Below are 16,884 nucleotides of genomic sequence, written 5' to 3' on the forward strand. Positions count from 1 at the left end.
CCCTGACCCCATGGGGCTGGTGGCTCCAGTCGTCCCCAGGACCAGCCCTGGGTAGAAATGGCATTTCCTCTTGGCCCAGCTACAGCTGTTTTTGTTGTCTGTGTTCTCAAGCGCTTCCTCTAGGGATGGCAGGGAGGGTAACCAGATTCCATGGGACCCCCGCTTGCCCTCTCGCCACTCACCCCTCTTCCCCTGTCTCTTTGATCCTCTTCCTGCGCTGGTCCCGCCTTCGCGCCCCCAGGACAGAATGACTGAGAACATGAAGGAGTGCTTGGCCCAGACCAAGGCGGCGGTGGGGGAGATGGTGACCGTGGTGAAGACGGAGGTCTGCTCTCCGCTCCGGGACCAGGAGTATGGCCAACCCTGGTGAGGCCCCAGTGTGGGGACAGGCGAGGGAGAAGGGGGGCGTCGCCCGGCTGGGTTGATTGGAGACCTTGGGAAGAGAGCTCTCTCTTGCCCTCCTCTGAGCAACTCCTAGGACCAGGGATGGGCACGGGCTCTAGAAAAACCCAAGCAGTGACCCAAGCAGTGACCCAAGGAGGCCTGAACCCAGGTCTCAGGACCCCTATCTTTCCACTATCTGCTGCATCAGATGAGCAGGCTGCCTGGGGTTCTTCCACCTGCCCCATCCTCGTGGTCTTCGGGCCAAGTTCTTGGCTTCTCTGCCCACCAGCCTCTCACTCTGATGGCTTTGTGCTTTCTCTACTGGCCCCTGTCCTGACCAGCTCTAGGAGATCAGACCCCTCGGTCATGGAAGTGGAGCCCAGGAAACTGAAGGGAAAACGTGACCTCATCATGCCCAAAAGCTTCCAGCAAGTCGACTTCTGGTGTAAGTGGAGCTTGGGGCTATTCCTGACCACGCCGACCATCACCCCCACCCCCACCCCATCTCTGCTTAGGGGATTTGCAGAGGCACCTCTGACGATAGGCACTCACCTATTGTGTACACCAGACACAGGTCCAGGCCTCAGTGAATCCTCACCCTTAGCCACTGAGGTGTCTATTATTCGGTCCCATTCTCCAGGGGAGGACACTGGTAGGTTTGCTGAGGGTTAAGGACCTCCTGGCTCAGCTCCCCCGGCTAACAGATGCACACCCATCTGACTCCAGTCGTGACCTTTCTTCTCTTCTTTCAAATTTGAAACAAAGTGGGCTAGTGGCTTCCTTGGCATTGGCAGGTGTGTCCCTTGAGTCGCCAGGGAGGGGAGTGGGGTATCGCTACTGAAGATGCAGGGCCCTGTGGCTGCGGGGGTGGAGCCAGGGCCGGGACTCGTGAGTCTCACGTTGAGTGCTTGCCTCTGGTCTACGCTGTGCTGTGCTCGGGGTGGGTTTCTCATCAGCCCCTCAGCCACCTCCATGGGGCTCTCTCCCCCGGCAACAACTGAAGCTCTCTTTCCTCTTTCCGTCCCTGCAGTCTGTGAGTCCTGCCAGGAGTACTTTGTGGATGAGTGCCCGAACCATGGTCCCCCAGTGTTTGTGTCTGACACGCCGGTGCCCGTGGGCATCCCAGACCGGGCCGCCCTCACCATCCCCCAGGGCATGGAAGTGGTCAAGGAAGCCAGTGGGGAGAATGACGTGCGTTGCATAAATGAGGTCATCCCTAAGGGCCGCATCTTCGGCCCCTATGAGGGACAGATCTCCACCCAGGACAAATCAGCTGGCTTCTTCTCGTGGCTGGTGAGTGTCTCCTGGGCCGTGCCTTGGTAAAGGGTGCCGGGAACGTGGAAGGAAACCAGCAGGGGGAGCCGTCTGCTGGCCCAGCCTGGTCCCAGAGCTTTTCTGCCATCACTGCTGGACAAGTGGATGATGGATCTTACTGTCCCTTTGCCCCTGTGACCCTTGGTGGCTGAGGGCCATTCGGAGGAACCGCCTCTGTCAGTAGTCTGCAGAATCATCAGTGGAGCGATTTCTCCCTGAATCCTCCTGTGTGTGTCTGGAGGACCATTGTATGACATTTACAAAGGGTTTACCCAAGCCCTCCTCTAGAGTGGATGACCTGGGGCTGGGGGCTGTGGGGATGCAGAGCATGACATTCAGCTAAAAAAGCAGTGAAATCCAGAGCTGGAGGTAAAGCCTCCAACAAGACAAGCACAGTCTCTGCTCTCAGTGAGTGGACTGTCTGGTGGGGAGAGCAGGCAGTGAACAAATACATTCACATATGACAGTTGCGGCTTAAGAGAGAATACAAGACACTCTAGGGAGACGGCAGCGTTCACAGTGCTCTGGAATTTGGGGCCTGGAGCCCGAGTTCATTATGTCAGCCAAGTTTGCTAGTTACTATCTAATGTGACCTTGGACCAATCATTGAACCTTTCTGCGACAGGATAATCATAGCTGATGGTGAAGATGAAATGCGTCAATGCTGCAAAGTTCTTAGAATCATGCTTGCCTCTAGCAAGCGCACAGTGAATAGCAGCTATTGCTGTTATTGTTCTTGGCCTACTTGAGGGGTTTGGGCAAGATTTCCTCTTGTCTGAGACTTAAAGAATGAGTAGCAGTTAGTCAAAGGGGGTTGAAAAATTGCTCCCTGTAGACAGAAGAGCTGAAAGAGAGGGACCCCAGGAAGTCTGGTAGGACAGCAGCAGTGAGGCAGAGAGGCGAGAATCGGCCAGGGAGGAAGATGGGGCCAGATCTCGCTGTGTTCCATAGGCCTTGAAAGTGCACCCTTCATCCTGCGGGCCATCAGAACATTTCAGACAGAAGTGTGACCTGGAAGGTTGCAGAATAGAGAAGTGGAATTCTGGGTAAAAGGCTGGAGTGGAGATTCACATAAGGAAAGATAGCAGCTTAAATTCAGGTGCTGGAGGTGGGGACATTTGAGAGAGATTTAAAGGGGAAAATTCCTAAGATTTGTTGATGGACAGGATGTGAAGATGAAGAAGAGGGATTTTCAGATTTGAAAAGGAAGGGTGATCAAAGATGAATTTCAGGCATCAAACTTGGACAGAGAGGAGGGGGACATGGGACAAGTAGGAAAATCATTCCTTGACCATTTATGAGGGTCTTCTTTGTTCCAAGTACTGGGCTGACTCTGGGGACACAGTGGTGGACCAGATCAGACATCAGTGCCGCCCTCATAGAGTTTACTGTGGGAAGATGGAATGAATTAAAGAATAAGCTAAGTAAATGTAAAATGACGACTCTGAAAGGTAATGAAGAGACAGGGAGGCTAGGAGAACAGTGATCAACAAAGGGATTTGATGTGGCCAGAAGTCAGGAAAGGCTTCCTAATAGCTGAGCTGTGATTGAAGGAAGAGAATTCCTATTGAGTGACGGTGGTGAGGACTGTCAGGATGGGTGGGGCAGCATGAGCAACAGCCCTGTGGCAGGAGAGAGTGTGGCGCATGTGCCCACCTGGAAGGCCACTGTGCACCCACCTTGGAGTGCCACAAACCCAGGGATCTGGAAGAGACAGACATGGCCATACAGATCCCAGCAGGCCAGGTTGGGAATTGTTCTCTATTTTAAGAACAATGAGAACTTTCATTTATGTTTTAAAAAGGTGAGTTTGACTGCAGGCTGGAGAACTGATGGGGTAGGGGCATTGGTCAAGAATGGACATCCAGGGCACTTCCCTGGTGGTCCAGCAGTTAAGATTCTGCCTTCCAATGCAGGGAGGCCTGAGTTCAATCCCTGGTCAGGGAATTAAGATCCCACATATTGAGCAGTGTGGCCAATAAATAAATAAAGAATGAGCGTCTGCACCCCAGTCAGAGGGATGTGGTCATTCTCTAAGTCAGTGATGGTGGAGGCTTGAGCTTGGGTGGGGCAGAGACATAGAGACAAGTGAACTGCTTTGTGAATATTTCAAAAGTAAGGGAGATCTGACTTGGAAAGAGACTGGCCTAAGTAAGGGAGAGGGAAGTAAGAACAACTCCTGCAGTGTTCTTCTGCCTCCAGGTCAGGAATGGTGTCTTTCTGTGAGAAATGGGGAACGCCAGAAAGAGACTAGGTTGAGGGGAAGATCCTGATTTTGGTTTTGGGGCTTGTTGAGCTTGGAATGATGGCAAGATATCCAAGTGGTGATATCAACTAGGAAGTTAGATTATGGGTTGGGATCTTGGAAAAGAGGTCTGGAAATAACACTTCATGAGTCACCTGTGCCTAAGCGGTCAGTGGGGCCAGAGGGCTGGAGGGCAGTGCCCAGGGAGAACGGGCTGAGTGGGAGGTGGACAAGCCTACAGACTAAGCTTTGAGGAACTTCAGCAGTGAGCGGTCCACAAGGGGAGCTTGATCCTGCACGGGAGACACAGCAAGAGCTGCCTGAGAGGTGAGATGGCCAGAATGAGAAGCCAAGTGAGGGAAGGGCTCAAAAGTACCCACTGGACTTAGTGCCGAGGAAGTCACTGGTGATTTTAGCAAGAACTGATACTATAAGACCATGGTTGCCAACCTGGGGCAACTTATACCTCCTTCCCTCTTTCTGGGATATTTGTAAATGTCTGGAGACATTTTTTTGGCCATCACAACTTGGGATCTAGAAGGAAGAGGCCAGTGAAAGTGAAAGTCAGTCAGTTGTGTCCGACTCTGCAACCCCATGGACTGTAGCCCACTGGGCTCCTCTGTTCATGGGATTCTCCCGACAAGAATACTGAAGTGGATTGCCATTTCCTTCTTCAAGGGATCTTCCTGACCCAGGAATCAAACCTGGGTCTCCTGCATTGCAGCCAGATTCTTTACTGTCTGAGCTACCAGGGAAGCCAGGGATGCTGCTAAACCTTTGATAATACACAGGGCAGCCTCCTACAACAAAGAGTGGTGTGGCCTCACTTGTCAATAGATGGGAGTTGAGAAATCCTGAAGAAGAGTAATGAAATAAGAACCTCATTAGAATGGAGGTGACTGGTTTCGTCATCTTTCACAAGTTTGATGGGAAGTAAGAAGTGGAGGAGAGACATAGGAAGGGTGATGGCTAAGGGAAGACGGGGCTTAAAGAGGTTTTTGTATTTTTTTGAGTGGGATGCCCTTTATTCAGACACACGCATCTGAGTTGCCGTCTAAGTCTCAGACACAAGTTAACTTTACTTAGGTTTCCTTGATCATATTTTAATGAATTTATTTTTGACTGTGCTGTTCACTGTGTGAGTGAATGAACCACATTCATCGCTGCATGTGGGCTTTCTCTAGGTGTGGCGCGCGAGGGCCGTTCTCTAGTTGCGACGCGCAGGTTTCTCACGGCGGTGGCTTGTGGACACAGCCTCTAAGTGTGGAACCATGGCTTCAGTGGTTGTGGTGCACGGGCTTAGTTGCTAGTGGCAAGTGGGATCTTCCTGGGCCAGGGATCGAACCCACGTTCCCTGCATTGGTAGATGGGTTCTTATCCATTGGATCACCATGGAAGTCCCTAAGGGAGTTTGTTAATGAGACTTTAACTTCCTTAAAAAACCCAGTGTAGAATAGGCATGATGCGTTACCTTTTATGTTGCCTGAGAAGGTTCACATGGAGACATTTGATGTGGAAAGGCGGTAGGTCAATGTTTTTTCTGTCCCTGGAGGACTGTCTTAGAGATTTGGAGCTGATGAAGGGAGTTAGCTATAGTTGATCAAATGATGATTCTCCAAAGATGGCCAGGTCCTTCCCCTGGAACCCGTGGGTCAAAGGGACTGCACATGTGATCAAGTTAAGGGTTTTGAGATGGAGAAATTATCTTGGGTTACATGGGTGGCACCAGTGCAGCTGCAACCATCTTTATAAGAGGAGGGCAGGAGAGGCAGAGTCAGAAAGAAAACACTGGAAGATGCTGTCCTGCTGGTCGTGAAGATACGGAAGGAGCCAGGAGCCAACACATGCAGGCGCCTCCAGAAACTAGGAAAGGCCAGGAAACAGATTCTTCCCTCATGCCTTTTGAAAAACACTCAGCCCTGCCAGCTCCTGATTTTAGGATTCCTTACTTCCAGAAAAGCAAGACAACACATTTGTGTTGTTTTAAGCCATTGTGTTTGTGGCCATTTGTTATAGCAGTAGTGGGACTCCAATCCAGTGAATGTATGTGTTTGGGAGGGGATGGCTGCTAAAGTGTGTGGAGAGGTGGAGAGAAGTATCTTGAGACAGGAGAAGGTGAGTTCAGGCTGGGGTGGGAGGAGAGCTGGAGGTGCCCACAAGATGCCCAGGTGGAGCTGTCCCGAGGCACATCGGTGTGTGTGGGTCTGCAGCCAAGGCGGGGAAGCCAAGCATATAAACTTATGCAGCCGAAGCCTTGGGAAGGGGTGGGCAGAGGGATCAGTGCTGCAGTGGGCGAGAAGCTTGAGGCTCGAGAGCCCGTTGGCTCGGGGGGCACACAGGTCCTGGTATTCTTGGCAGGGACGGTTGCACAGGTGGAAGCCACCTTGCTGTGGATTGAGGTGTGAGCAGGAGGTGAGGAGGGGAAGCCAGCAAGGGTGATCGGCTTGTTTTCAAAGTCTGGCTGCTTATTGATCAATTATTATATGCCAGGTGTTTACCACCTTCTTCCTCAAAATAGTCCCGCAGGTGGAGATGGCTGCCCTTCTTGATGGAGGGTACTGGAACTGAAGAGGTTCAGTAAGCGACCCCCAACTCCTGTGGGTAGTACCTGGCCGACCTTGGGTTCCTTCAAAGATAGGATGTGTGATGCCTGGGGCTTTAAGGAGTTCCTTCGTGGGAAGACATGTGTGGTTGTGTGATTAAATTCAATTATTCAATTTAGCCTCATAGACAGAGCAACTCCCATGTACTAGGTACTGCACAGGAGGTTCTAGAGGTAACAGAAATGCACGAAGTTTGCTCTCTGTTCTTATAGAGTCTGTGGTCCAGCCATGGGCAGCAGGGGCCAAGGTAGATGAGAGGGGAGGAGGCCTCTTCTGAACCCAGAGTGTTGCTGGTAGTGTGGTGCTGCAGTAGACAGTAGGGGCGGGGAGAAGAGGAGTTGGTTTTGGCTGGGCAGATTGGGGATGGGTTTTGAAGGATGGGTAGGAGTTCAGTAGAGGAGGCCGATGCCTTCTCAGCTTGTGGGACAGTCTCAGGGGAGAAAATCTCATACCCAGGGAAGGGCTGGGGGAGATCCCTTTCTTTCCCACCAGAGTCTGCTCCTGGGACGGCCCAGCCAGGCAAGCTTGGGATCTCTAAAGCAGGCATCTTCCCCAGGTTCGTGGCCTGGCGTGAGTCTGGGGTCTGGAGAAAAGGGAGAATAGGAAGATCTGAGTTTGCAGCCTGGTCCTAGACCAGCTCTACCTGTCACGGGTGGGCGTGGCCCGCAGTTAGGGGTGTGGCCAGAGGCAGCTATGTTGCTTCCTTGGAGGTTCCTTCCAAGGGCCTCTGAGCTGTGCCACCGGCATGGGTGTAGGGATGGTGTGACTGAAGGTCACCATACCACATGGAGACTTTGACTTTTGTGATCCAGGGACAGGAGAGGTGTTGAAGGCCTGGAGAGAACAGAAGTACAAAATGGCTTGAGCAGTGCCTGTGTGGGTGTGTGTGTTCTCAGCTGGGGCCTCAGCTGGGGCAAAGCAGGAATGAGGAACAGCCTGCTCAAATGACGGGTTGGCTGAATGGTGCGGGAAAAGGACAAATGGCCTGAACCACGGCCCCAGTTTTGGACCAGGATCTAGAAGCCCCACTTCCTGAATAAGCTGCATTCATGTGTCAGACCCTGTCCCAAAGCCATACTTGATCTTGTCTGTTCTTGACCTTCTGCCTGCCTTCCAAAGCCCTGGCTTCCATCCAGCAGAACACATTTCCTTCCATAACACAGTATGTAGAGTCTCAGTGGAAGCAATGGTGGTGCTCTAAGGATAAGCATAGCCGTTTATGTTTATTGAGTGCCTACTGTGTATCTGGCTCTGTGCTCAACCCTTCACAGCATGATCCTATTTTATCCTAGCGATGCCCCTGTGAAGCAGGTATTAGTCTATCCCTTACTCTGCTGAGAAACCTGAGGCCTGGAGAGGAGGAGTCATTCTGCACATAGCTGAACAGCTACTGAGTAACTGAGCTGAGATTCGAACCAGAGCAGTCTGACTCTAGAACCCACTCTCTCATTCAGCCCCCGGGTCCTCTCCTCCTCCCGTACTTGTCTGGCCTATTCCTGCCTCCTGGCCTCGGTTGACTTTCTTCCACTCATCCTTCCAGCCCAGGACAAGGTTCCACTCCATCTCCCCTCAGCGTGGAGGCAAGCTGGTCCCATTGCCTACAGAGTGATGCAGGGGTGGGGCCCAGATTGAGATAAACCAAATAGCCATCTCCTCTCTCTATCTATCTCTCCTTCAAGGCTTGACCTCCTCGGAAGGAGTTTTATTTATTACGTTTTGGCTGCACTGGGTCTCCGTTGCTGCTTCAGGCTCTCTCTAGTTGCCAGGAGCAGGGGCTACTCTTTGTTGCAGTGTGCGGGCTTATCCTGGTGGCTTCGCTTGTCTTGTAGCATGGACTCTAGGTGCCCAGGCTTCAGTAGTTGCGATCCGTGGGCTCAGCGTTTCAGCGTGTGGGCTCCTAGGGCATGTGGGCTTCAGTAGCTGTGGTACATAGGCTCAGTAGTGGTGGCACATGGGCCCAGGTGCTCTGCAGTATGTGGCATCCGCCCGGACTAGGGATCAAACCTGTGTCCCCTGCACTGGGGGGTGGGCCCCCATCCACGGCACCACCAGGAAGTCCCTCCGAAGGAGTTTCGCATTCACTTCTGGGTGTTTAGGAAAGAAATGCCTCTTCCTCCACTTTCTCATCTCCCTGGAAACATGCAGACTCCATAAATCACTGCCAGGCTTGCCAGGCTGCCCTCAGACACTACAGGCCGGAGACGATGCTGCAGGCACGAGGTGCCTGGGGAGTACCAGGCAGCCATGTGGTTTGGGAAAGAGGCAGAAGAAAGAGGAGTCCAGCACAGGGTTTAAATTAAATGTTTCACTGAGGCCCAGTCTGGTTCCAGAAGGGATTTAGGGCAGCCTAGCAGGATATATAAAATATAACACGATAGCATATTAAAACTGGGAGAGAGAGAAGAAAGAAAAACAAGGGTGGAGATCCTAAATGGAGCCAGGAATGAGGCTAAAAATGCATACCATAATGACCTGTGTATGCACTTTTAGCTATAGAGGTTCCGAATTTGGCGGCCACTGGGAAGAGGGAAGCTGACTCGGCTACCAATGCTTTCTGGCCATAGCGTAAGAAGTCACAGGTAGCTCCCAAGGAGGTCTGCTTCTCTGGGTGGATCCTAGGCGGGAGACTTCCCAGGGCCCCTTTAAAGAGGACACCATGCGGTGGGATCACTTCGCTACTGTCAGCTAGCCTCTCCGCCTGCCAGACTCCTGCTGTTCTGGGGAGAGGCAGACGTGAAATGGGATTTCGGGGTTTTCCATTTCAGCTTCCATCATAAAGTGGAGATTTATTTTAAAACTTAAGATTGGGTGTGCAAAGGCTTGTGACACACCCTCCAGAACAGAGTCTGAAAACCCCCGGGTTGATGGGAGAGATGAAGTGTAAGCAGATGGTTGCAACAGCGCAAGACGTCAGGGGAGGCAGGCAGGTCTGACCGGGCGTGGGGGTGGGCAGGGCTCAGAGGAGGGAAGAGAAGAGTAACGGGCTGGTCCAGGAAGGGAAGAAGGCACATTTGAAGCAGGTCGGGCTTCTGTGTGTGTTTGAGAATCTGAGCAACTGCGTTTCATGCTTATTCACTCATTTCTGTTAACTCTTTATTCTGAAATTTCAAACTCTGCAAAAGCATAAGAACTGTGCGATCAGGAGCCACACACCCAGCATCTGGCTTCACCTGTTGCTAACATTTTGTAACAATTGCTTCAGTCTCTCTCTGTATCTCCTGGCTTCCCTGGCGGCTCACATGGTAAAGGATCTGCCTGCAGTGCCGGAGTCCCAGGTTTGATCCCTGGGTCGGGAAGCTCCCCTGGGGAAGGGATTGGCAACCCGCTCCAGGATTCTGGCCGGGACAGAGGAGCCTGCTGGGCTATATAGTCTATGGGACTGCAAAGAGTCGGACATGGCTGAGTGACTAGGCCACACAGCACAGAATAGCTGCCTACAGGCACATGCGCGCGCGTGGGCACACACACACACACACACACAGGCACATGTGCACGTGTGTGCGCACACACACACACACACACACATACACACACACACTCTTTTCTTTTTTCCTGAGCGATTTGAGACATAGTTCCTGGTATCAGGCTTCGTGGCCATGCAGCGTCTGTCACCCTTATCCAGCCCTGTGATTGTACTATGAAAGCATTCATAGACAGTACGTGAATGAGCAAGTGTCGCTGGGTTCCAATAAAGCTTTATTTATAAACACTGATGTGAATTTTGTATAATTTCAATGAAATTTGAATTTATATAAGTTCTGAAAATCATACGAATGAAATTTTACGGAAAAAGTTTCAGTTATAAAAAATAAGCCGAACCGTGCTTAACTCGCAGGCTGTGAAAGCAGGTGAGGGGTTGGATTTGACCTACCAGCAGCAGTTTGTTGACCCCTGTCCTGTGTAATCAGAGTATAGCTGTTATACTCAGGATACAGTACTGTCTCAACTGTAGTCCTTATTCAGATTTTCCCAATTGCCCTGAGTGACGGCCTTGATAGTCTTCCCGCCATTCAGGACCCACTCAAGCATCACACATCCCATTTGGTCGTCACGTTTCATTAGTCTCCTTTATTCTAGAACAGTTTCCCAGGATTGCATTTCTCGTCCACAGTATTGCTACTTTGGAAGAGTTCAGGATAGTTCTTTGCAGACCCTTCCACAGTTTAGATTTGCCCGTTGTTTCCTCCCGATAGACTCAGGTGATAGACGTTGGGCACTGGCTATGTTGCGTCTCTCTCACTGCAGATAGCAGGAGCCTGTGATGTCCGTTTGTCTTCTCTTTAACTCAGCGCTTTCAGCAACTGTTGATGATTCTTGCCTGTATCACTTATTTTTCATGGCTTGAAAGGATTTTTAATCATTCCTTCTACACTTATGACTGAATAGTCTTCTGTTTAAAAGAAGTGCTCAACTTTCTCCCCCACCCCATCCCTTAAGGTTAGTTTACTACCAGTATGGACTCACGGATTGTTTTTTTTTTTCTTCATTGTGCTATAGTTCATCCCTCTCATTATACATTTTGAGCTTTAAGTTGCCCTAGAGTTGGCCAGCAAGAACCCATTCAGACTGGCTTCTTGTCCTTCTTTCAGTCTTTCCTTACTTTCTCGTGCAAAGTTTTTTTTTTGTTTTTGTTTTTTTTGCCCCAACACAGGGCATGCAGGATCTTTACTTCCCTGACCAGGAATTGAACTTTGCCCCCTGCAGTGGAAGCAGAGCATTGTAACCATTGGACTGCCAGCAGAGTCCCAAAGATGTTCTAGCCATCTCTCTCAGGAGCTCTAATGTGTTTTAGTGAGAAATAGTATCTAGAAATCAAATCTCTGGCAGTAGATGTCCACATTGCCCCTGGGGTGTCCTGGCTTCTAAGCCTGAACTAGGCCTTGAGGGATGAAGTGAGTGACCAATGGGGTCAGGAACCGAGGGAACACGGACTCACAAGCAGTGGACATAGCATGTACAAAGGTCCAAGGACACGTGTGTAATGTTGAGGTGGGGAATGGTAAGAGGGCACAGGGTACCCTGTAATAGGTTGATAGAGGTACAAGGTGTGCTGAGAGGGAAAAGTGGAAGATGATGCTAGAAAAAAGGTGCTTTTCTCACGTTCTAAGATGTTATGGATCTTAAAACACTCCTGAATGACAGTGTCAGCTTTTCTAGGAATGAAAATATGGACCTCAACCCTAAGGTTCCTTTTAATGTCAGAAGCATTAAATGGCATGACTTGTATAACTTTTGTAAATGCTGGTAGTTTTGTTACTAAATCATGAACCAAACCAAAGATATCCCTACTCCCCACAAAAAATATAATACTCTAGTTAACTAGTTTTGGCTGGAACTGAGTCTATAGTTCTTTAAATCTACTATATGGAACAAAAATAAAGCATGAAAAACTATTCTGAATTTTCAATATAAACCAACTGCTAACTTGGCCTTCAACTTTCCTTGCCTCCTCAGCCCTTCTACTGCAATTGTTTCTCACTTGTGTTATATTGAGGCCACTTTTTAAAAGAAATCTATGTATATTACTATATAGATTCCTGTAGTTACCAAACTCTACATTACATACCCAGCACTAATTTATGTTGACCACCTTCATCGATTTTTAACAACCCCCCCACCCTCTGGCTCTGGCAACCATCAGTCTATTTACTACATCTAAGAGTTCGGGGTTTGTTTGTTTTTTGTGTTAGAGTCCACATGTAAGTGAGATCATATAATACTTGTCTTGATCTCACTTGTTTGTCTTAGCACAGTGGCCTCAAGGCTTATCCATGGTATTGCAAATGGCAGGATTTCCTCTTTTTTTTGGCTGAAAACGATTCCCTTGTAGATCTATCCACATATTCTTTATCCATTCATCGGTTGGTGGGCATTTGGTTTGTTTTCATTTCTTGGCTGTTTTGAATAATGCTGTAGTGAACTTGGGGGTACGCATACCTTTTTGTGTAAAGTTTCCTATGGTTAAATACCCAGAAGTGAAATTCGTCGATCATATGGCAGGTCTATTTTTGAATTTTTAAGGAGCTTCTGTACTGGTTTCCATAGTGGCTGCACCAATTTACATTCCTGAAACAGTGCTCAAGGGTTCCCTTTGGTCCACATCCTCGTCAACGCTTGGTATGTCCTGTCTTTTTGATGAAAACCATTCTGACAGGTGTGCAGTGATATCTCATTGTGGTTTTAATTTGCATTTCCATGATGATTGGTGATGCTGAACATTTTTTCAAAGACGTGTCAGTCAGGTGTCTGACTTTTATCGTTTCAGTTCAGTTCAGTTGCTCAGTCATGTCTGACTTTTGCATTTATCATTTACGGAGTCCCAATTATTTATGATTACATTAATTTTACTCTAAAGTTACTTTAAAAGGTTTAAACATAGAAACTAAAGAAACGCAACGTTTCTTACAGCTTTTAAAACAACTATTAAACCAAGACAAACTTACAAATATAAAATGAACAGAACTACACAAACCAGCGTAATTCAAATGAACAAAATCAGTGTCCTGTGTTGGATCATGCGTTACTGAAACTAAATCGCTGTTTATAGGGTGAATACAATAGTGACGACTTCGACGCAGATTCTTCTGAATTTGGCGTGCCTCTCTGCTTTTGTGTGCCATGTGACACTTTTATTTTCTTCATATGTTTGTCTCTATTTAAAACAGGGGGAGATCTTTGGTTAATAAACTGCCACAGTGTTTCTTAGTCTTTGCCAGAATGCATTATTTACATACGAAAGTTGGTTCTTTTTTCATTAGCTCATGGCAAGTACTAATAATTGTATAGTCAGTCAGCTGTTACAGTGTAACAAGCTACCTCCAAATGCAGTGCAATAGAATGAGGGTCTGTAAATGTCTGTGTAAATGGCCAGGTAGTAAGTCTTTTAGGCTTTGTGGCCCAAGCAGTGTCTGTCACACTGCTCAACTCTGCGATCCATCACAGTGTCAGAGCAGCCAGAGGTATGTGTATTCTAAGACTGTGTTTATGGAGGCTGAAATTTGAATTCCATGTAATTTTCACATGATAAAATAGTCTTCTTTTGAGTTATTTTCAACCATCTAGAAATGTACAAACCATTCTCAGATGGTGGGCTGTACAGAACAGGTGGCGGGCTGGATTTAGCCTGCAGGCGCCGGCGTGTAGAGCAGCAATCGTTTATCCTCGCTTGAGTATCTGCTGGTTGATTGCAGCTCCTCACTGATTCTGGTGTGTCCGCTGGTTGCCCGTGGTTGGGCTGGTTTAGCTGCGTTCCGCTGTGCTGCTCAGCCTCCAGGCACAGGGTGAACTTGGCTCCTCACCGAGGCCAGGTCTGCTCCAAGTGTGTCTTTTCTGGGCCCAGACCCCAGGGGCTCCCTGGGGAAGCTCTTCTTCTGTGGAGGCAGAGGCCCTGGAGGCAGGGCCTCACAAGCCCATGTCAAGCCTGTGTTTGCATCATGCTTGTTACCATCCCATTGGCCAAACAAGTCAGATGACCGAACCCAAAGTCAAGGAGTGAAGAATTAGAGGCCCCCTGTAAGACAGAGTGTAGTGCAGAGTCTCATGGCCAGGGTGACAGGGAAGGGCAAGAGCTGGACCAATTCAGCCTCCCACAGGTGCCAACTTGGAGAAGGAAATGGCAACCCACTCCAGTGGGCTGCTGTCCATGGGGTCACACAGAGTCAGACCCGACTGAAGCGACTTAGCAGCAGCAGCAGCAACAGCAGCAGGTGCCAACTCAGTCACAAGCCCAGAGCTGCTGCTGTTCAATTGCTCAGGCGTGCCTCACTCCTCGTGACCCCGTGGACTGACTGCGGCCCGCCGGGCTCCTCTGTCTATGGGATTCTCCAGGCAAGAATACTGGAGTGGGTAGCCATTTCCTTCTCCAGGGGATCTTCCCGACCCAGGGATCGAACCTGCATCTCCTGCACTGACCGGCAGATTCTTTACTGTCTGAACCACAAGGGAAGCCTGTGTCTGTTGGTTCAGTCATGTCCCACTCTTCATGACCCCATGGACTGACTGCAGCCCACCAGGCTCCTCTGTCCATGGGATTCCCCAGGCCAGAACACTGACTTGGGTTGCCATTTCCTTCTCCAGGGGATCTTCCTGACCCAGGGATTGAACCTGCATCTCCTGCATTGACAGGCAGATTCTTTACCACTGACCCCTTGGGAAGCTTTCAGATCTGTAGCATGAGGTACACAGTTTGTTTCCAGCTAGTTTCTCTCAGTGACATGCTCATTCTTTTTTTTAAAAAAAATTTTGATTGATTGATTTGTTTTGGTTGCACTGGGTCTTTGTTGCTGCATGCGGGCTTTCTCTAGTTGAGGAGAGCGGGGACTGCTCTCCGGTTGAGGTGTGTGGACTTTCCATTGCGGTTTCTCTTGTTGCGGAGCGCGGTCTCGAGGCTGCATGGGCTTCAGTAGTTGCAGCTCGAGGGCTCTAGAGCGCAGGCTCAGTAATTGTGGTGCAGAGGCTTAACTGCTACAAGGCACATGGAATCCACCACGACCAGGGATCGAACCCATGTCCCCTGCATTGACAGGCAGGCTGCCATCCATTGTACCAGCAGGGGAGTCCAACATGCCCATTCTTATTTGCATTTTTGCTGCCCCCGAGATGGGCAGATTCTCCTGGCTCTCTCCCTAACCCTTGCCCTGAGACCTTCGTGTCAGGCTTAATGAGGAGGCCAGTCTCCTCACACTGGTCCTCAAGTCCTGGCCCAAGGACTCATTTCACCAGTTTCTCCAACAGCCAGATTTATTACCGCAGGGAGTGAGGCCGAGTGCGTGCAGGGTAGGGGGTGGTCGTTTCTGCGGCTGGATCCAGGGCCGGTTCCCTTTCCAGGCAGAGCAGAGAGACTTGGAAAGGGAAGAGGTGTCTGCAATGGTGACAGGGCTCTGGAGTCTCCTCCCGCTTGAGGGAAGTGTGTCTCTGGGATAGTCACCGTTCTCTCTGAGCTCTGTTTCTCTGGTCCATCGAGTGGAGACCCCCAGTCCAGGGGAACATCCCCCCTGAATCGTGAGTGTTCGTGCTTGTTGCATGCCTGGTGCACAGCAGGTGACGAGCACACTGCAGCCTGAACGTCTCCAGTTAGCTTCACGTGGGTCTCGGGACTGACTGGGGGTGATGAGTGAGATTACAGATGTGGAGTTTGTGGTTGTGTGTAAGCATACCTCATTTCCCAGGTCCCCAGGGCCTTTTTGAAATTTGATAATTAGAATAATAAAAGGCAACATGTAAAGTTTTTCCTCAGAATTGATGGGGATTGGTGCCAGGGACCTCCATGGATACCCAAATCCATGGATGCTCAAGTCCTTTATATAAAATGGTGCAGTGTTTGCAAATGACCTACACTTCCCTTCCTGTATACTTTAAACAGTGTATTTATTTATTTGGCTGTGCTAGGTCTTTTGTGGCATGTGGGAATCTCTTTAGTTGCAGCCTGTGGGATCTAGTTCCCTGACCAGGGATCGAACCAGGTACATAGATAGAGCCAACTGTACTAATTCCATTGTTGGTTAAATGGTGGTGGGGAGGTGTGGGGATGGGTTAGATGGTGGTTCTTCAGCCTCCTTAGTCACCAAGGAGATAATTCCCATATACCAATATTCATAAAATGCTGTACATGTTTTAGGGAATTCATCGACACCAAGTTAGGAACCCATGGCTTGAATAATGTCAGAGGCCCCTTTAAAAGTTCTTCATTCTGTGTTTCTGGGCATAGCAGAGGCCAGAGTTCAAGTTCATGTCTAGGTTAGCCTCTGCATGCTGCTAAGTCGCTTCAGTCCTGTCCAACTCTTTGAGACCCTATGTGCTGTAGCCCGCCAGGCTCCTCTGTCCATGGGATTCTCCAGGCAAGAACACCAGAGTGGGTTGCCATACCCTCTTCCAGGAGATCTTTCCGATCCAGGGACTGAACCCGCATCTCCTGTGGCTCCTGCATTGGCAGGCGGGTTCTTTACCACTAGCGTCACCTGGGAAGGTCACCCTCTTTATCTCTCTGCATTTCAGTTTGCCAGCCTGGGAAGTGACTGAAGGCAGAGGTGATGCTGTCAACCTCCTGGGCCTCTGGGAGGAGCATCTGTGTGAAAGAGCTTTGTCAACTGTCGATGGCTTCACAAATCATTTTTGTAACTGCTTTGCCCTGAGAGGAGCTGCAGAGCTGAAAATCAGAATTCTTTATGGAATCAATGGGTTCCTGGAAAGTTGCAAGCAAATCAGGTTTTTAAAAATCCAATCTCTGCAGCATCTGGTTATGGCACCATTTAGAGGAACCCAGCAGTGAATCGTCGATGGTGGCAGACGTTCTGCAGCAAAGCAGATTGTTCCTCCCTATTAAACTGCCCATCTTTCTGT

The 16,884-nt window shown here is 49.6% G+C and overlaps 1 protein-coding gene across 2 annotated transcripts in view; it reads left to right on the forward strand.

Annotated features, from left to right (window-relative positions):
- Positions 1-247: 247 nt before the first annotated feature.
- PRDM11 (PR/SET domain 11) overlaps positions 248-16,884 on the forward strand; it is a 48,469-nt gene continuing 31,832 nt past the window's right edge. For both annotated transcript variants that reach the window (XM_068989239.1, XM_068989241.1), the window contains exons 1-3: positions 248-366; positions 726-829; positions 1,415-1,677. In XM_068989239.1, the coding sequence (XP_068845340.1) occupies positions 248-366; positions 726-829; positions 1,415-1,677 (486 nt within the window). The remainder of the gene's footprint in view (positions 367-725; positions 830-1,414; positions 1,678-16,884) is intronic.

This window comes from Capricornis sumatraensis, chromosome 16 (genome assembly GCF_032405125.1).
Source record: "Capricornis sumatraensis isolate serow.1 chromosome 16, serow.2, whole genome shotgun sequence".
Classification (NCBI taxonomy): domain Eukaryota; kingdom Metazoa; phylum Chordata; class Mammalia; order Artiodactyla; family Bovidae; genus Capricornis; species Capricornis sumatraensis.